Below are 19,678 nucleotides of genomic sequence, written 5' to 3'. Positions count from 1 at the left end.
AAAAACCCCAAAACCCCAAAACCTAACCCCCAACGCAGAAAACGAAGACGACATAGTCCGCCGGGACTCCCTCCACGCCATCATCAACAACCTCCCGGATCCCAACTACGCCACGCTACGCGCTGTCACCCTGCACCTACACCGCGTCATCGAGAACTCATCGACCAACCGTATGAGCTCGCAGAACCTTGCTATTGTGTTTGGACCTACGCTTATGGGTACTGCGCCGGGGTCGAATATCTCGGATGCCGGGTGGCAGGTGAGGGCGGTGGATACGATTTTGCAGAATACGTATCAGATTTTTGATGATGATGATTAGGTGGCTGGCTAAGGTAGGTGGATGGATGGATGGGTGGGTGATGGTCATGGTCATGGTTATGCATGGGGGATGGGGGTTGGTCAAAATGGGGGAGGAGAGCGGGGCTCGGACAGATGCGGAGGGTTGTTAATCTGCGGATGGTTGTAGTTGTATATCGGGGGGGTCTGGTTCGGGTTGTTCGATGATGGGGAGTCGGGGCGTGCCTGTGTTTATGTTTGGTTGCGATTGGGGGCGATGGATTTGGGACTGAGGCTGAATGAATAATAGCCTTGTTATTAACACTCTACCTGGTTACCTGGTTTGATGATGTGCTGTCTAAGATGAACATGATGATTTACAGGGTTCATTCATCCTAAACTCTGCGCATATGGGTGAATAAATCGTGGTGCTCACAACGGTCAGGACCAATTTGAGCGTAATTGAACGCAATAAATATTCTTTGCCAGATATACATAATTTTTCGAGATCAATCAGAGGTACCATTCCCGCCAGCATCAATTTCGAATCTTAAAATGCCCCATTGGGCATGTGTGCCGTTAAAAACCCCAAATCTAGTCGAGGATGGCCGAGTCGTCGAAGGCGCTACGTTGGGGTTCAGGGATTAGACGCACGGACCACATCACATCACATGTCCTCCGTCTGTTGCGTAAGACAACAACTAAAGTAAGACAAAAACCACTAGCCACGATAACATGCACAAAAACTGATGAAAAAAATTGGACAGTATGAAAAGAACAGCCAGCCGGGCTTATTTCCAAAACTTAAAAGGGAAGATAGGGAAAAAAAGAAGGAGCTCCTCCGGGAAGGCTCGAACTTCCAACCTCCTGATTAACAGTCAGACGCGCTAGCCAATTGCGCCACAGAGGAGGATGCTCCGATTTGTGGATGTTTTTGCACTCGGAAAGGGGGGCTTATCAATTAGTTAGCAGATGCAGATGCAGATGCAGATTGAAGACAGACCACGTTTGTGGATTGAGTTTAACAACCAAAGACGTACTTACTTACTTACAGATACCTTGCGTAGTTTTCGCGATGCACTTCATACTTAACAAAGTTAATGCGCACTCGCAGCCAGTTTTATAAATCACAGCCACCAACACGAGTGATGCCTGAACGCTCTCGTCAAAACATCAAAAACACGCAGTGTATATTCCCAGGTTCCATGTATCATCACCCAACCCTCTCTATGAACCACCCCATCATACCTTACCCAAACCCGTACGTACACTTATTACACTACACCCCCCGCTACAACGGCGCCTGCCACCTTAAATTAATCTGTTTCCTCTTGACCTGTTGGTACAAAAAAACATTCAGTCAGCCACTAATCTCCTCAAAACGCATGTACACCAGAGGGAAGGGGAGCGGGAAAAGGGGACAGGAGGGAAAAGGGAGACAAGGGAGAAAGGGAAAAGGGAGAAGGAACTCACAACCGGCGCAAGCATCAGCACCCCCACAAACAACGCCACCACCGTCCCCACCAACGCAACCTTATTAAACCCCTTGCCCAAAATATCAAACAAGAAACTCGGCGCCACCCTTGTCCCAAACACATCAATCCCATACGCAAACACCAGACTCGTACTCTCCACCACCGCCGGCGCCGCCAGAATCTTGGCGGTCCCACCGTTACCGCCGCTACCGCTCCCACGACCAAGCAAAACATCCCGCTCGTGGGACACGACACTCTTCGGATCAATCTCCACCGCCGGGTGGTACCGGATCAGGCCCTCCTCTGCCTCAGCAGGCGTCGGGTCGCGGCCCACAGGCCGGCGCGGCTCGAGGACTACACGCGGGATGCCGACGATGCCGTGGGTCTCGGGGAGATAGGCAAGCACCTGGCGGGAGGTGATGCCCTGGCGGGTTTGGGTGACTTGGAGCGCCGAAACGGGAGCGCTGAGGATGTAGGCTTGGGATACGGCCGCGGGACGGACGACGCCGCCGGCGGTGGGTTCGTCCACGGGTCCGAGGGAGGAGAAAGTGGCTGCGTCGCCGAGGGGGCCGCGGTCGTTGGGGGATTCGCTTTCGTAGAGGTCGGTGACGAGGATTTGGTAGCCTTTGAGGGTTTGGGAGGGGTTGGCGCGGAGGGTGTACTGGCCGAAGTAGGTGCAGACGAACCAGTTTTCGGCCATGGCGCATTCGATGGGTTTGGTGGTGTCGATGCCGTCGTGCTGGGAGGTGGAGAGGATTTGGCCGGAGACGGTGTCGAGGAGGTAGAGGGCGAGGGTGTCGGTGGCGGGGTTGGTGGCTGCGACGATGACGGTGTTGGGGTTGAGGTACTTGTACTTGACGGTGCGGTCGCCGAGAACGCGGCCGATGGAAGCGACGGCATCGTGGGCGGGGCGAGAGGCGACGTGGACGATCTGCTGGCCCTGCGGGGGGGAGAAGACCCAGGAGGTGGATTCGTGGGCGGTCGTGCCATCGTTTGCGGCAAAGACAACGCCCTTGAGCTCACCAGCGGCACCGCGCGTGATGACAGTCTGAAGGGGGGCCTTGTCGGCGTCGAGATCTCCGATCCTGCCGCCACGGCCAATGCGAAGCAACTGCTTGCCGGAGTGAGTGTCAACAAGGGCCGTAGCCTGGGTGGTGGCGTCCGGGCCCGGCTCCTTTGCCTCGATGATCTCGCCAGTGTCGGCCCGAACAACAACAACATCATCGTTGGCGCCGAGGATTGTGACTTCGCCCGTTGAATCCTGCGCCTGGATCCCCTTGACATCCCACCTGCCGCCCTCGGGAATCTGGAATGCACGTGTGCTCCAGACCACCTTGCCGTGGTTGCCAGTATCTAGGGCGTAGAGCATACCGCGCTTCGTGGCCAGGATAGCCAACTTATTGAATCCGAAGCTGTCCCGGGCCAGCTTGCCCGCGCTGGACGACACATCCTTTCCGTAAATGCTGCTGATGAAGCGCACGGGGAGACTATCAATCCAGGCTGGGAGGTACTGCAGGTCGCTGATGTGGCGCTTGATGCGGTGGAGGTACGCCTCCAGGGGGTTGCTGTGGGCTTCGGCCTCGAGAGACCGGGCAAGGTCCTCGCTCTCGGGGATCTCGGCGAAGGTAGCCGCAACACCGCCGCTCATGCCCTCGGGACGGGTCCAGGCCGTCTCGCCGTTGCGGATCAAGACCCAGTCATCGAGATCCGTGACGGCTGCGGCTCGGACCGCGTATCCCTCATCCGCACTGCCCTTTTTAACAACCTCAGAAACGGCATGAACAGCAGTGGCCGTCACATTGCCAGACTTGAGAGGCCAGCGTCCCAGCACGCCGTGGGACTGCGACGACACAAGCGAAACCTCGTCCTCCGTGATACGGGTGAAGTAAACGTTGGCGCCGTTCGAGCTAGTCGAAAACGAGCCTGGCCCAGCGGCATCGGGCAGGCTGTACGCCTTCGAGATGGTGTTGGTCTTCAGATCGATATGGAAGACCTCTCCGCGGTGGCCAGAGACCGTCTTGCTGTGAACCAAAAAGTGCGGCTGCGACTGCACCAAGTGCGGTGCGTGGATCTCCACGTCGACGGTCCCCTCCGGCAGCGCAAACTCCTGCTTGGTCTTGGTGCCCAACACGTTGACCAACAACATCTTGCGAGCGTCATCCATCCACGCCACAATAGGCGAAGCCGAGTTCGCGCCCACAAGCACAACGTCCTCCCTCCGATGCACATCTCCGCGCCCACCGCCAATGACCAACTCATCCAGCTTCTTCCCCGTCACCGTATCCAGAACCGCGACCTTAACATGATACGCGCCCGCGGCGCCCTTCAAACTAACCACAAACACCTTCTCCAAGTTCGTGCTCACCTGCAGCGGCGTATCCCGAGTCGTCTCCTTAAACTCCCACACCACACTCCCATCCTCGGCGCTCAACCGCCGCAGATATGTCTCCCCCCCGTCCCCCTCAAACAACACCAACACGTCCTTCCTCCCTTCCCCGCTCTCCGTCATTTCCATCACCTCCAAATCCCGCACGCGCGCCCCGTCAAACGCGGCCCAAAACTTATTCCGTCCACTCACCGCATCCCACGCGTGCACCGCATCCCCATACGCACTCACCACCCACCCTTCTCCTTCTCCAGCCCTCATAAACCCCCCATCCCTATCCCCATCAGCAGCAGTAGAAGTAGCAACCTCCTGCCGCCAAACAACCTCCCCACTGCCCGGGTTCACAGCCCCGACAACACCAACATCACTAAGTGTATACAGTAAACTGGCACGGTCGGCGCGGCGTGGGCGATGGAAGAAGGTGGTGTCGCGGGAGGGGAGACCGAGGAGTTGGTGGTGGTAGTCGATGTGGCCGACTTCGTCGCGGAAGACGGCTGCGAGGGTGGTTTGGGGGAGCCCGAGAAGGGAGAAGGTAAAAGCGGGGAGGGCGCGCTGGAGGCGCATGGTTCTTGTTTTTGGTGGTGGTGATCAATCGGTGGTGGTTTGGGTTGGTTGTGGTTGTGATTGTGGTGGGATTATGTTCGGTCGAGGGTTTGTAATCGTAGATATTAATCTATCGTCTTTGTCATTAGATTCGCCGCCAGATTGTCGGTCCGTTTATTCGCCGTTTTCGTCCGTTTATCCGCCCGGTCGTTCGTGCCTCGTCGTCGTTTGTCGGCTCGCTCGCTGCCCGTGGCTGCGATAATCGATCGACACGATTCCTTCTTCTACCACGTCACTCGCCCGCAATCCATTGATCCCTCGACAAGCCTCAATTTCCAAATCACCAGCAATCACTCTCGATGCCAGCCGTAAATAATGTCGCCGGCGGTGCAGAACCTTGATGTTGATGTCGAGCTTGAGCTGGGGAAACAAGAAGCTCGAAGCCGTTGTTGTGTTTTGTGTGGAGCTGAGCTGAGCTAGCGAGAGGTGACGTTGGAACAGGGCCTGGGGAACTTTTGGAGATGGGCCGCTGGAAGGCCCCTGCGCGGCGACGAGCTACCCCTGACTGGATGGTCTTGGCGCGATGCCAAGACAAGGACGTGGACGGTTTAGGGACGGATTTCATGTGGGTTTAGTTTGAATTTTTCACGTTTACTGCGTAAGAAGTATTCCTAGTTGAGAACATTGTCTTACATATAGGGCGCGAGAAAAGTTTCATCGCCTACCTTGCCCCTGTGGGGTATTATTTGACAGCTACATGGGAAGTTCACAAGAGAAATACCACAGTACGTCGAGTAAACGATCCAATGGCTGCAAACCGATATCACCCAAATACAACTAGTAGCATTCGACGACCTCAGCTGAATAAACAACCAGAGCCACAGCTACAAGGGTGAACTATCCAACCCCTCTCCTCTCTCAGATCAACCTCCCCATCATCTACAAAACCCCCTCCCCGTCCTCCGCCCCCTCTTTCTCCCTCTCCTCAAGCCTAACCGGCACACAAGCCCACGAGCAGCCCATCCTCAAAAACGGCACAGGCGCCGCCACACCCTTATCCTTAAACTCATCCACCAAAACCTCCCCCTCCTCTCCCACCGTACGCGTGCTAGCTCCAATCCGTCGAAACTCAACCCACTGCGTCACCGGGATTAGGGTTTTGCGGCCGCAGATATCACAGGCAATACCACCACCACCACTACCACCGCCGCCGCCGCTGCCGGTGCGGTCGACGTGGTTGTTGTTGTTGTTGTTGTTGTTGTTGCTGCTGGTGTTGGTGGTGGTGTTGTCGGTGGTGGAGGTACGGCGACGACCACCAGCATCACTCTCACGGTACAGGGCCAGTGCCCGGCGGGCAACAGGCGCGAAATGCGACGGGAAATCGGGGTCTGTCAGCCAGTGATTGATGATGTAATCCGCTTGGTCAGATTTCACGCAGGCGCGCAGGGCCATCTCAAACAGCGAGGGGGCGCCTCGGCGTTGGGTTAGCAGGCTGCTGGTGGTGGTTTGGGCTTCGCGTTCGAGGGCCTTGGGGGTTGTGAGGGAGGTGAGTGGCTCGATTTCGAGTGGCGCGGGGTAGTTGAGAGTTGACGAGGAGGAGGAGGTTGCGTCGGCGTCTGGCATGTACTTGTCTGAATCGTGGACTGCCGTTCGAGGTCTCTCTGCGTCGTCGTCGTAGCCTGGATGGGCGTAATCGATGGGAGGCAGAGTGAAATGGGAGTGACTGGCGAGGGCGCTGTCCATGAACTGGACTGGGGTACGGGAGTGCATCTTGGTGGCGAGGCCGGCCCAGGTAGAGGAAGGGGCAATCCGGGGCTGGAGTCGGCCGTGGTAAGTGAATTGGTCGTACTCATTGCCGCGGGCTTCACTGGGGGCAGCGCGGCTGGGTAGGCCGTCGTCAGAGTTAGTATCCTTGCACTCCCAGAAGCGGTTGGGCTTGAGGCTCAGCGTCTGGAGCTTGCTGCCAGGGCGAAGAAGGTCGAGCAGCGCGCCCGGGAGGTACGTGAGGAAGTTTTGGGCGATGTTGAGCGATTCCAGGTTGACGAGCTTGGAGATGATGGGGGACAGCCTCGTGAGCGAGTTTGCGCGCAGGCTGAGCACGGTCAGGTACTCCACTTGGACCAAGGAAGGCGGGAAGCGTCGCAGCTCATTGTTAGCGAGGAACAGCTGGTATCGGGGCTTCCTATGCTCGAAGGCCACGTTCCTCGTGACAAACGGGATCGGTTCGATCTCCAGAATGCGCTCTACCATGTCATCGCTGACATTGCGAAGGTCCAAGCCACTATTTGCAGGTTAGCGAATATGTCCCAGGCTCTCATAATCAGGGCTGAATGGAGATCAGAACAACCCCCCCACAAACCAGCCACCTACCTAAGATCAACCTGCTCCGTGCCAGTCTCCACACAAAATCCAATCGCACGATGAGCTTGCTCCTCCCGCGGGGTGGGCGCAAAACGGTTAGCCCTAGTCACCGGTACGTGGACGCGATGAGGCGGGGCAACGATCACGCGTGTCGCCGTCGCAGGTGTGAAGGGAAGACGTGAGGCTGCGGGCTCGATGTCGAAGCTTTCGTCTGTGTCGGTAAGGGAACCTTCCGTGCCCAGCCAGACACCACTGTCGAGTTGACGCCGGAACTCGCGCTTTTGCGGTTGCTGCTGCTGCTGCCCTTGCTCCTGATATTGCGACGACGAGCGGCGCTTCGCGCGACGGCGTGGTGGCGGGTAATTTTTCCTTGCTCGAGGCGTTACCGACTCCTCGCCCACGCCCGAATCCGAGGACGCCGGCTGCTGGTCGAACCACGATCCCACGTACCGCCTCTTCCGGCGGCCATGGCTCTGGTAGTTGTCGATGGCCGGGTCGTCGTCGCTGGAGAAGAAGGCGGGGTCGCTCGAGGTAGAGGACGTGGTCGGGGGAGATTGGCCGTTTCGACCACGCTTCCGCCGGTCGAATCCAAGCGAAGGAGGAAGCACTGGGAGGGTGGGTTCCTCCGCCATGATGGTCCTTGGGGTTGGTGTTTGGAGTTCCAAGATGGTCGTGTGATCAATGGCCAGGTGGTGATGTGACTGGTTCTGGGAAGTGATGAGGCCAGGCCGAAGGGACCAACAAGTTTGGTGCGTCGCCTACCCGCGGAGCGCAACGGGGAGAAGAGAAGCCGTAGACGGCGGCGCACGAGGAAGTGAACTGAGGAATAGGCGGGGAGAGAAGCCGTGGGGTGAAAGGATCGGGCTCAGAGCTTGGGCCAACGCGCCGCCATGCACATGTGAAAATGCAAAGAACAATGCATGAACACAGAAACTATATAACAGGCCTTAGGTGGAGTGCAAAACTTGAAGGACAAACTCAAACCATAGGCGGTTGGAAAATATATCAGCAAAAAAAAACAGTCGACACCCAGAGGATGGTGAAAAAACAATATTTGAAGTGGCCGAAATCGCGTCAGTCGCGTCACGATCCAGGGTCAAGTCGCGAATCGGTTACCCCACATGGTGGGTCTTGGCGGGCCACTCGGCGGGGCTCCGTTCCGGCCCGTGCGGCCGTGAGCGGTCCGGGCACTCCGGGGTGGGTCTAGATCCGACTTCAAGGCCGGGTCACACGGAACACTCCGTGGCAGCAGAAAGCGAGGGAAAGAGCATGTCAAGAATTTTCCATTTACACTCTCGCATTTCCCACCAAGAAATGTGCAATAACCCCAATTCTTGGCCGCCAAATCATCTCCCGCTCGAGTCCGGGGCCTACCCATTCTGGCCTTGCAAACAAGCAGTCGATGGATTAATTATTTCCCGCTTCCCGGCGACCAACTCCCTCCGGGCATTTTGGGGGAACAATAGGTGGTTTCTTCAAAAGTTTGAGCTCGCAAGATCTCCGGTAAAGAAAATCCAGGCCGTCGTCGTCATTTGTGGCGTTCGCATCGTACGTTTTGTGTGGACTCTTATCAGGTGAGCTCGGCCATTTCCAATGTCCAGTGATGTGTCGTCCATGCCGTTTTAGGCAATTTGCCTCGACTTGCACCAACCACACTCAAGAAAAATTTCGCTCAAAGAGCCGAAGCAAACGGAGAGCAATAGCACTTCCGACTTGTTGTCATTCCACGTTGGGGTCATCATGAACTCACTTCAGAACACAATCTTGGAAGCCCAATATTTGATTCTCGAGCTAGCATGAGTGGACAGTGTTGGAATGTGTTGCACTCCCAAAATACCGAGATGATTTGTGTAAAGAAATCAATGCCGGAAACCATGAGCAAATCGTGATAAAATATCAACCGCCGCCGCCCGCCCCGGATAATCCATCGAAAAGCCCTGCTCCAACTCCTCCATATTCCCGGAACCATATTTCCTTGTGCCACTGTGTATTCCCGAATCCCGACGCATTGAAAGTGCAAGAAAAGCAAAGAAAAAGGCTGTTGAAAAGAAAAGAGACCCGTGGTTCCAAACTCCCAAGATGGATGTAAAATGGTGCAAAGCAACAGCTCCTCGTCCTCCCCGGAAAATCTCGTGCAGTGTCGATAATATTAAGGGCACCCGGAAAACCCAGCCGTTGACAAGAAAACGGGTCCTTGAAAAATGGACGGTCATGCCCGTTGCGTATGTTTGACTGAAAAGGTGTTGAGAAGACTGAATGAGAGAGGATGTTGACATCTGCCTTGCTCATCTGTCTGACCGCGCCGAATCCGCAGAGAGCCTCAGACGAGATGGGCGGGATGGCAACGGCCTCGCGCAGGCGCTCAATGAAGGCATCGGAAAGGGCGTCGACCTTCTGGAAGTAGCCGCCGAGTTGAGGAGCCATTTTTCGGGCTTGATGGGCTCATGTAGCCTCGGTAAGATATGAACGGGAGCTTGGAGGTGTTGGGCAAAGCTGGGCGCGGGTCCGCCGGAAAGGAGTTGGCGACGCTGGTAGAAGGGCTGGTGCTCAACTTGTCTAACATCCTCACAAATATCTGTTAGCTTCGACTCCTCAATGATCCATGCGGTAAATTGAATGAAGGGTCAGATGTAAGCTTACCAAGGAGCAAAAGCGAAAAGCGAGCGATTCGCTACTTAAATGTTGTCGCTGGTCCCATGCTCGTTATCAGCGTCGTATCCCGCCTCTCTCGCCTCTCTCGCCTCTCTCGCCTCTCTCGCCTCTCTCAGCTCTTTTCTGCAAAGCTCGTCGAAGGCCTCAATTTCGGAGCGCGACATGGGTGGATCGGCACCGCCGGTGTCGAAGGTTCGAATGTCTTCTTCGTCGACCAAGTCTTCCCAGTTCAGCTCTTCCTCATCTTCATCCTCCTCTGGATGGCCTTCATCATCCTCATCCTCCTCCGGGTCGCCGTCGTCCTCCTCAGCTGCCTCCTCGTCAGAATCTTCAAGGTAAGACTCGCCGGCGTCGGACACCTCTCCAATGAGATCCGCTTCGTTCCTCGGGTGGATTGGGGGGGAGGACGTGAAAGAGTCTGACAGCTTGCTGGGGTCGTTCTTGTCGCCCTTGGGCTCGGCATCGTCGTCGGGATGGAGCTTCTCCCTCTTCGGCTCCACCTCCTCCTCCTCGTCGCTGTCAAGGGTGATGACCCGCTTTCTCTTCGCCTGGTCAATCGTCCTTTCCCGCGCTTCCTCCCGCCTCTTGGCCGCCCAGCGGTCCATTGACAGGTGGGCCTTCTCTCGCTCCTCCTCGCTGTCCACAGCGTCGGTGAGGTCGATCAGGTTGCCGCGCGACTCCAACCACCGGGAGTCCTCGATGACTGCCCGACGGTTGGCCTCGCGCAGCGCGGGCCGCAGCTCGATCACAGCGGCCATGCGCGGGTTGGCGAAAGCCCGAGTGCGCTGTTTCAGCGTCCACTCATCTTGCTCCCTGCGCTTTTGGCTGATTTGGCGCGCTGTGTCGCTCTGGGTTGCTTGCACCAAGGCGCGGGCTCGCGCCACACTGGGCCGGACGTCGCCGTCCGGAGGTGTGGTCACGGCCGTGGCCGAAGGCTCATCACCGGCAGTGGCCAGTGGCATGGTATCGTTGCTGGCGCGTCGCCGCAGCCAGGTCCCGGACTTGTCGTCAGGCCCCCCAATTTCTTCCTCCGCCCGCTGCTCCACGAAGAAATTGGCAGTCGTGGTGCGGCGCGGGTTTGGCCTGCTGTGCGGCCGAGGGAAATATGGGGAGTAGCGAGGGGGCGGGGTCTTTGGGCCCGCGCCTCTCCGAGAGCTCTTGCTCGCACCGTTCTTGTTGCCGTACATGGCGTTTTTGCTTGCTTGGGCGAGGGCTTCTTCTAGTTCCTGGTCAATGTTGTCGAGAGGATTGGGAGTTGGACCTTGGGGGCGAGGACCGGCGTACAAATTGGCGTAGACAGCCGGGATGGAGGGGTTCCAGCCGTTAAGTAGGAGCCGGTTGGGTCGGCGGCCCTCTGGCTGTTGGGTGCTGGCCAGACCCTGGGTGGCAGCAACGCCGCAGTTCTCCGCGGCCTTGCTGCCCCCCGTGCCTGCCGTCCCAACGCCAGAGGGCATGGCCGACCCGCCCGAGTCGGAATATTCGTTCCTGTAAGTATTGTTAACCCCATCGAAAGTACGGAGAGGCGCCTTTTTGTTGGGGGCTAGCATTCCAGGACCCTCAACAGGAATCCTCCTGATATCCATGCTGTATCCGCAGCCGCCGAAGATTTCGTTCCCGATGTAGCATTTCTCGCAGCGAAGGACTTCCACAACGTCGTAGTATCCCGGCTTGAACCGCTTGGTCAGCCGCCCAACTTTGCAAGTCGGGCAGTCTGATCGAGGCTCTTTGAGTTGATCCTGATTTTTGTTGAGATTGTAGACCATCCTGGCGATCTGCTTGCGCGTGGCAATCTTGCGATTCTCCAGCTCCTGCCCTGCCGCGCTCAGGTTCTTGCCGCCCTGGCCCGCGCCTTCCAAGGTGATTCCCCCGTAGGTAGCCGGCAGCTGCCCTGAATAGATTTCTGGGTACAAGGCCGGGTCATCGTCCAGGTCTTCGCTGTAGTCACATGGGGCCGCTCCTGCCTTTCGGTTTGTGCAAAGGAACCGGTATGCCACGGTCGGTTGGCCTAGATCCCGAGAAACGCGAGAGAGGCGCTGACGACGGCCGGTCCTGCACTTTGGGCAAAGCCCATACTTGTCGGATGATCCTGCCATGGTCGGCGATCCGTTGAAGAGGGGAGAGCCAGGACTACTGACTGGGCGAGAGAGGAAGGTGGGAAGAAGCAAATGGGCGGGAGGGGAAACGAGGCAAGGTTGGGAAGTGGGAGGATCGATGGTTCGAGATTAAGAAGGAGGGTCAAAGGGCCGAGGGTAGAAACAGGGACCAAGATGCCGAGAGTGAGCCGATGTAGGCGGGTCCAAGCTAGGGCCGAGCGGGAGGGTGAACCAACAAGGCGAATGCAGACCGGCGCCGTCGGGTCTGGACCGGGGGCGAGTAGGAGTGTGAACCAACAAGGCGAGTGCAGACCGGCGCCGGCGCCGGCGGGTCCGAGCTGGGCGAGTGCGGACCGATTAGGGCGGGTGCGGACCAACAGGGCGAGTGCGGACTGACCGGGGCGAGTGCGGACCAACGCTGCGAGTGCAACCGATGCGGCGGGGAGGATTGAAGAGGCCGGGGTTTGAACTGATGAAGCAGGAGGGAGGGAGTTGATGGGGTGATGGTGAACTTACGCAGTGGGAGAAGCCATTTGGCGGCTATACGGGAGGGATGTAGGATGGCCATAAGGGAATGAACCCTGTAAGAATATATAGAAGCCAGGTAAGATGCCTGTGAGGGCAGGAACCCTGTATACAGAGATAGAATGATCGTGAGGTTAGGATCCCCATATGGGGATCCGGTGATCACAAGTTTCCTTGTGGTTGAAGCGAGTGGGACGATCGCCCCCCTCATCTAAGCAGCGAAAATTGAATCCCCGTGGGGAAAAGGAGCCACCCGGACCGGGGTTGTGCCCTACTCGGGGCTTTGGGAAGTCGCGACCCAAGGGGACGCAGCTGGGATTACCGAAGCAGCGAGGATTCTCAACCGATCAGGGATTCGACACAGCGAGTATTCTCGACGGATCGGGGATTACGGATGCAGTGGGTATTCTCGAAGTAGTGAGATATTTGTGCAAAATCGTGGTGAGGATTCACGACACAGCGAGGATTCACGACACAGCGAGGATTGTCGATGAAGAGGGGGGTTACTGGACATAGAGGTAGGACTCCAGACACAAAGAGGGTTCTCGGTGTAGAGGTAATTCTCGGCACTGGGAGAATTCTTGATGTAGATGGAATTCTGGACGTAAAGAGGACTCTGGACATAGAGAGGACTTTGGGCGCGACGAGGACTTTGGACACAGAGAGAGTCTTGAAGTAGAGGGGATTTTGGACGTAAAGAGGACTTTAGACAGAGAATAGTTTTGTCACAAAGGAGTAAAGGAGATAAGGGATAGGGGGGATTATCATGTGAGAATTCCCAATGTTCTTTTCCTCAAAATTTGTCTTTTGATCTTTGACACATATCTATCATAAGTACGGGACAACATCAACGCTAGCCTCTCAAGGCAACAGCCTCTTGGGGGTACGGGGGTAAAACGCTGCGAGATGGACGCTGGGCAAGTTGAGATACCACGCGACTACGCGATCCAGACCGATACCGCCACCACCGTGCGCGGGAATACCCGCTTGGCGGAAGATGTCGACGTACTCCTTGATACCCGGGCTAGCGGGGTCGATTCCCTTGGTGCGGATGCGGGCCTCGAGCTCGACGGGGTCGTGGATACGTTGACCGCCCGAGCAGATCTCCTGGCCACGCATGAACAGGTCGTAGGCGTTGGTAACCTTGCGGTTGGTAGGGTCTTCCTTGGCATAGAAAGGACGGGCTTCCTCGGGAAATTTGTCGAGCACGTAGAAGTCGGTGTTGTACTTCTTGCGGATGATGGCGCCAAGTGCCTTTTCTTGCGGCGTGCTCATGTCCTCGTCGTCGCTGACGTTGCGGAATTCCTCGGGGCCTTCTTCACGGAGCAGCTTTTGGCCCTCCGCAAAGGTTAGGCGAACTTCCTTGCCAGGTTCGGGAAGGAGGAACTCTTCTGAAGGATAAACGGAACGGACGAGAGCAATCTCTTCGGCGCAGCGTTCTTGGATGTTGCGGAAGATGTGGAAAAGGACACCTTCAAGTACTTGCTGTACACGTTTGTCTTAGTAAAATCTCGTTTTGGAAAAATGATACGAAGGGAGGGTATCCATACCACGACCTCGCGGTAGTCCTTCTTGATTTCCATTTCCATATCAAGGCCGGTGAATTCGGTCATGTGCCTAGGCGTATTGGAGTTCTCGGCTCTAAAGACGGGCCCAACACTGAATACACGCTTCCGGCCACCAGCAATCTCGATTTGCTTGTAAAACTGCGGCGATTGCGCTGTACGACTGTTGCGTTAGCATCGGCTCACTCGACAATGGAACACATTCTTGAAATCAGGGGTCGCCTACCCAAGAAGGCCTCCTTCTCAAAGTACGGCATGCGGAACACGTTCGCACCACCCTCAGACGCGGCAGCGATAAGGCATGGTGGCTCAAACTCCTTGAACCCCTGCGACCTCAGGTACGAGCGGTACAGCTCCTTCACCTCGCCACGGATGTCCGCAATCGCCTGCTGGACGGCCGAGCGCTTGTGCATGACAATGTTGTCAAGATGTGTCAGCATGCTTGCCGCGGGAATGTTCGTGGTTTCGTTGCCCGCGGGAGCAACCGAAAGCTTCTCGACCTCCTGTTCGATAGGCACCTCCTCATCGCTGAAGTTGGCAACGGGCCGGTTCGCCGCGGCAAGGGTCATGCCTAGGACAGACGGCGCAGCGGCGTGCACGAAGCACTTGGTGATATGTAGCTCGTAGTTGACCACAGTGCAGCTTTTGACGGTATCAAGCGGCTTCTGGACCTTGGCTTCGACCACGACAAAACTCTCCGGGTTGATGGCGCCAACCCACTTGACCATCTGCTTGCTGACCGGGGTGCCTTCCGGACTGGCGACCACGATGCCCTGGATCGACAAGTTGCCCTCCTCACGCAGCTCGATGAACGCCATCTTGGCACCCTGCATGCGGGCGTTCTGCATCCAAGCGCGCAGCTCGATCGTCCTGCCGACATGCTCTTCGCCGAGGCTTTTGAGGCTGACTTCGACGACATCCGCGGACAGCTTCGTCTCGTGCGTCTCCTGCCCGTAGTTGTCCTTGGCGAGATCCTCCGTTTGAGCAGCTGCCTTAGCCGCGGCTTGGGCGGTAGCTTGTTCGGCTGCGCGACGAAGCTTTTCGGCCTCCTTCTTGGCCTTGGCCTCCGCCTTCTTAGCTGCCTTCTTAGAAATGCCGCCCTCACCCCCTTCAGCCGCCGCAGCGGCCGCCGCAGAAGGTCCGGCTTGAGGAGGGGCTGGGTTTTCTGAGGGTTCGGCCATCTTTGAGTGTGATTCGAATTGGGTTGTCGGTAGATTGGTGGATCACGGAAATTGGGAAACTTCTGGCTGAGGGTGAGGGACGACCTGTGTGGAGATTGGTCGTGTGAATCAAAATTTATGAGTCGATGAAGATCCCGGCCTGACACACAACGCGGTGGAGGGGCATTTTTGGCGGGGCATGGAGGGGCAGATCTCGGCTGAAGTGATCAACCCTAACCCCGAGGCTCAAAGGTGAGTCAACCCAGCTCTTTTAGAAGCCCTCCCGGTTTGATTGCAGGCTTTATTGAACTTTGGCAGTAGGAGGCTATACTGACATCTGTTTTACCTTTTCCAGTATATTTGTGTCATCATAAAGAGATAGAGCGAGCAGAGAAAGCTGCGGTAGATTGTGCTGGGCGTCAAAGGGAGACTTGACATCGATAAGCAATTACCGGGGTGGCTAGCTTGCTAGCCAAGCAAGCCAAGCAAGCCAAGCCAGAGAACTCGCGTCTCGCATGATGGAACTTCATTTTCCTTTTCCATGTCCAAATTTTTGGTCGGTTTATTCAAAGGATCCGCGCTACAGCTTGCGCTTCGTGAACGCGCCTCTCTGACAGGCGATCGCATACAATGGGCTCGAAACGAAACCATAGTTCCTCCACTGGCGAGCCTGGATCTTCGTGCCTGCCGAACAAACGCCGGCGCGAGCAGCAAAACACCAAATCGAAACCATCAGAAGGCAAACCTGACCCGACGTATGGGCAGAGAGCTGCCTTTCCTGGCCTTGACGACGAAGGTTGTGGGCAAATCTCTGATGAAGACCTAGAATTCGAAGAGAACAGTGATGCGCTCGCGTATCTAAGGGCGGTCCGGTAAGCTCTCCCTTTCAACACTGCATCCATCTTCCCATCTCCATTATCAATCATCTGCTAAAACAACAACTTCCCATTCCTCAGCTGGCACCGGCTCCTAACATCATGATCCTAAAATAAATTGAATGGTAAGACTAATGGTAAGTACCTCACAGACAAGAAGCAAACGGCGTTCCCAATGTTCTAGTCGCCCCCAGAGCGGGACCCCAGCTTCCGCCTCACCTCCAAGACCTCGATGCCATCGATCGCAGCATTTACGCCGACGGTGTCGGTGATTCGCGCGGTTACTACCAAGACGGCGCGTATACTGCAGCTCCCGATCCAGACCCGTTGACCGATTCTTCCGTTGAAGACGAACAGGACGATCGAGTCGAAGAAGGCGATGGAAGCAAGGCTGCATCGTCATTTCCCCGACGCGACCGTGTTGCCGCCCAAAATGCCGCCCTCCGCCGAGCCTACTTCTCCGCTCTCATAGCCCGTTTTCTCAACCTACGTACCATCCTACACCGCACACCACCGCCCACCCTCGTTACCGCTCTTCCACGCGACCATGGGGTCGAGGTAGGCTCCTTCGGTCCGCGCTCGTGGACCTTCCGCGTCTGGTCGCGCCGTTTCCGCCACACCGACCCGCTCCCGGCCCAGGTGGCTGCCCTCGACCGCCAGGGTGCTCTGCGTCTGTTGCGAGTCCTGCTCGGCGGCAAGTTCATCCGCCGCGGCTATGAACTGCGCCCACGCACCAGTCGTTGGATATGGGCGTTGCTCGCGCGTCTGCCTGATAGCGGTGAAATGGACTATGCCGAGGTCGGTTGGGTGCGTGAGCTGGGGAAAAGAGCGGTGTTGATGATGGTCAGTATGGCTCAGATGGAGGCTCTTCAGGAGGAGGTTGAGGAAGACTTGGAGGGAGAAATGAACGACAATGGCGAGGAGGAACAAGAGGAGGAATTTCTCGGAGAACTAGTTGTTGACGAGGATGCTGAAAGAGGCGTTGCCGTATCGACGACAACAGGACTCGAGAAGGCTGATACTACAGAGGCTGACAATGGCCACTGTGAGATTGCTGATGACCAAAACGAAGACGGCGAGATGGACATGGACCTCGACGAGGGCGAAGTTACAGATGACGATCAGCCGGCCGTCCCCGCCGCCTCGAGCAACAGCGACGAGGACCTCGCTGCCGATATCGCCGCGGCAAAAGCCCGTCTGCTAGCCCGCCTCGAAGCCGGCTCAAGTACAAACGAGAACCAACATCCAGAACATGAACAACAGGAACAAGCCGGTGACGACCTTGAGAATGAAGAGGGAGAGTGGGAGCCGACCGAGAATTCTACCCTCGACGAGGCAGAAGCTCGCGCCAACATGCGAGCCACCCTTAACATGATCCTGACCGTGGCTGGTGAGTTCTACGGGCAGCGAGACCTGCTTGAGTTCCGAGACCCATTCCCAGCGCAGTAAAAAGATTGAGAGGTAAACGGGCATATGGGTTGGGTGTTATACTACAGCAAGGTGGAGGTGTCACCGTTCCATTTTCTCTTTTAGCTTATCACGCCCATGACGAAAAGCCAGAAAACGGTTTGTAGGACCATTTAGTAGCTCATTGTAATTCAAACTCAGGACTGTCTCCCATTTGTTCGATTTGCAATGTGCTATATTTTCAAGTCAAAGGTAACGGACTAGCACATTAACAACGAAGCAGTAAATTAACTCCTTCTAATCCTCCCTGCCTACGAGGGGCGGCATTGCCATGATGCCCACTCGTCCATAAACGCCGAAATACCCCAGTGGAAATAAACACGTCCTAACAAGTCCATCTCCTCCCAAGCCATGGTATATAATGCGACATCCTCCTCCCCTTAACTATGCCCGAGCCGTCATGATTCGGACTCAACTCAGCAAACCGGAAACGCCATGAAAATCGCGATGCAGAAATATGAGACCTTCCTCCGTCAAACATCCACCGTTATGAGCCGACGCCGAGACCGGAACACCGATCAAGCCGCTTACTCGACCTCCATCCTACCATAGTCCAGAAAGTTCGCCTCCTCAAAATCATTCCCATCCCGCCCCTTCCCCACAACCATCACATTCTCCTGCCCAGACCCACCCATCTCCTCGTCATCATCATCGTCCTCCTCTTCCGAGCTAGACGAAAGCCCAAACCCACCAAACACCTTACTATCCAGCTCCATCATGCCGCCGCTAGAGCTAGGTCCATTGGCCAGCTGCTGGTGCTTCGACCGCCTCGGCACGGCCAACACCCGCGCATTCTCCCACGCCCCAGCCGGCGGCACCAAACTCCGCGGTGAAACTTCCTCTTCGAGCCAGGCGGCAACCGGATTATCGCTGCTCAGGCGTGTTGGGCCGCGATAGGGGAGCGTGGTGGACAGGGCGCTGTGGGCAGCTTCCTCTTCGTCGGTGGTGTAAATGCGCTTGCGGGTTGGGGGTTGAGGCGCAGAGGAGAATGCGGTGGCGATGTTAAGGGTGCCGGCAGGGTTGGCGAAAGCCGCGAAGGATGAGGGCGAGAACGAGGACGAGGACGAGACGGTATCTTGGCTGCTGGTCAAGCCCGGATTGCCATCTCCGTTGCTGCTGCTATCGTAGGCAGGCTGAAAGGCCAAGCCGCCAACCCTGTTCAGCCCGCAGAAGGGCTCGAGCTCGCGCATGGAAGAATTGTACGGCACGCTGGACGGTGCCGAGCTTGGCTGGGCGTCATCGGCAGTATTTTTGGTGGCATTGTCTTCGGCCCAGAGGGTGAAGGCGCTGTAGGCGGTGCCGGTCTTGTAACCTTCGGGGATCGCCTTGCGGACTCGCATGCCGACATTGAGGAGGTCGGTTTGGATCTGAGCGGGGACGGCGGGACCGTCAAGGGGAGGCTTTGGGGAGGGGTTGGCGGAATTGGAATTGGCCCCTGATGTAGACCGGGAAAAGAAGGAGGTGATGGAGCGCTGCGACGGATCGCTGGCCGCGCCGGCGAATTGCCGCTTCGTGCGAGGGCCCGTCATTTGATGCGATTTTTGTAGTGAGATTCAAATATTGCGTCGGATATATCTTGATGGTGTTGGGTTCATCTGAATGGAGAACAATCGGACAGGGTTTTGGTGCATTGACGAGAAGAAGAAGAGTAAGAAAGCAAAGGGAAGGAGGGCTGGGGGCTGAAGCGTCAGATTCGAGGCGGCCGACCAACCGATTCGGGAAATAGTAATGAAAGTGGGGGCTGGGGTGAGCGGCGCGCGCCGACCGTGTCTTGACGCGTGAATTGGATAAGCTACCACGTGATTGGCTCGATATTTAAGGTACTTAAGTTACATGAGTGGAGTGAGGCTGGGGTAGGTTTGCAACAAAAGGTCACTCACTGCACTGCCTTGGAAGGTTCCCAAGGCTATCCTTAAATGACGTCCACAGGTCAAAGTGCTCGGAATGCTCTTGCCTAGGTACGGAGTACACAGCAAGGTTTGTGTGACTAAACCCGTGACGTCAAACATGCGGCTTGTCCAAGAGGAGCTAGGGTGCTCGAAGCAAAAGGATGGGGCTAGGGAACGGTGTGTCTACCCTCGCTATGGCCAGGAAAAGCGGCACACTGAAACATATAGCTCAAGTCCAATCCATTAGCATTCGGTAAAATCTTAATAAATCTTGATTGATTTACTCTTTTTTGTCTTTTTTTCACTTTCTTTTGTTTATTCTTTTTGGCCTTTTTCACTTTTGTAGCAAAGTAAGTTAACGTGCCTTATAAGCGAGCCGAACATATAAGCGGGTCGAACATTCCTTGGCAC

General features: G+C 56.4%; 6 protein-coding genes and 1 non-coding gene across 7 annotated transcripts; 2 read left to right on the top strand and 5 right to left on the bottom strand.

The window, feature by feature from the left end:
• Window positions 1-34: 34 nt before the first annotated feature.
• Window positions 35-319, top strand: C8A04DRAFT_16142 (Rho GTPase activation protein; the record flags this gene model as incomplete). Its single annotated transcript, XM_062778742.1, has 1 exon — window positions 35-319. A coding segment is annotated over one exon (285 nt), but the record flags the coding sequence as incomplete, so codon positions are not given.
• A 793-nt stretch (window positions 320-1,112) lies between these two features.
• C8A04DRAFT_t150 lies at window positions 1,113-1,186 on the bottom strand. Its single transcript has one exon. It is a non-coding gene; the product is annotated as a tRNA-Asn (tRNA).
• A 381-nt stretch (window positions 1,187-1,567) lies between these two features.
• On the bottom strand, window positions 1,568-7,673 carry C8A04DRAFT_40972 (uncharacterized protein; the record flags this gene model as incomplete). The annotated part of the gene is made up of 6 exons (XM_062785129.1): window positions 1,568-1,612; window positions 1,750-4,689; window positions 5,779-6,562; window positions 6,599-6,961; window positions 7,051-7,352; window positions 7,428-7,673. 6 exons carry the CDS (start codon window positions 7,671-7,673, stop codon window positions 1,568-1,570), a joined length of 4,680 nt encoding a protein of 1,559 aa, XP_062632494.1.
• A 2,043-nt stretch (window positions 7,674-9,716) lies between these two features.
• On the bottom strand, window positions 9,717-11,786 carry C8A04DRAFT_33414 (uncharacterized protein; the record flags this gene model as incomplete). The annotated part of the gene is made up of 1 exon (XM_062782456.1): window positions 9,717-11,786. One exon carries the CDS (start codon window positions 11,784-11,786, stop codon window positions 9,717-9,719), a length of 2,070 nt encoding a protein of 689 aa, XP_062632493.1.
• Window positions 11,787-13,172: 1,386 nt separating this feature from the next.
• C8A04DRAFT_33413 (tRNA synthetases class II-domain-containing protein) lies at window positions 13,173-15,057 on the bottom strand (the record flags this gene model as incomplete). The annotated part of the gene is made up of 3 exons (XM_062782455.1): window positions 13,173-13,796; window positions 13,862-14,031; window positions 14,103-15,057. The coding sequence occupies 3 exons, from the start codon at window positions 15,055-15,057 to the stop codon at window positions 13,173-13,175; spliced, it is 1,749 nt and encodes a 582-aa protein (XP_062632492.1).
• Window positions 15,058-15,666: 609 nt separating this feature from the next.
• C8A04DRAFT_16144 (uncharacterized protein) lies at window positions 15,667-17,360 on the top strand (the record flags this gene model as incomplete). The annotated part of the gene is made up of 2 exons (XM_062778743.1): window positions 15,667-15,908; window positions 16,064-17,360. The coding sequence occupies 2 exons, from the start codon at window positions 15,667-15,669 to the stop codon at window positions 17,358-17,360; spliced, it is 1,539 nt and encodes a 512-aa protein (XP_062632491.1).
• A 545-nt stretch (window positions 17,361-17,905) lies between these two features.
• On the bottom strand, window positions 17,906-18,907 carry C8A04DRAFT_16141 (uncharacterized protein; the record flags this gene model as incomplete). Its single annotated transcript, XM_062778741.1, has 2 exons — window positions 17,906-18,047; window positions 18,144-18,907. 2 exons carry the CDS (start codon window positions 18,905-18,907, stop codon window positions 17,906-17,908), a joined length of 906 nt encoding a protein of 301 aa, XP_062632490.1.
• Between the last annotated feature and the right edge of the window lie 771 nt (window positions 18,908-19,678).

Source organism: Dichotomopilus funicola, assembly GCF_033296635.1.
Source record: "Dichotomopilus funicola strain CBS 141.50 unplaced genomic scaffold C8A04scaffold_141, whole genome shotgun sequence".
NCBI lineage: Eukaryota > Fungi > Ascomycota > Sordariomycetes > Sordariales > Chaetomiaceae > Dichotomopilus > Dichotomopilus funicola.
This window is presented reverse-complemented; position numbering and strand designations above follow the sequence as displayed.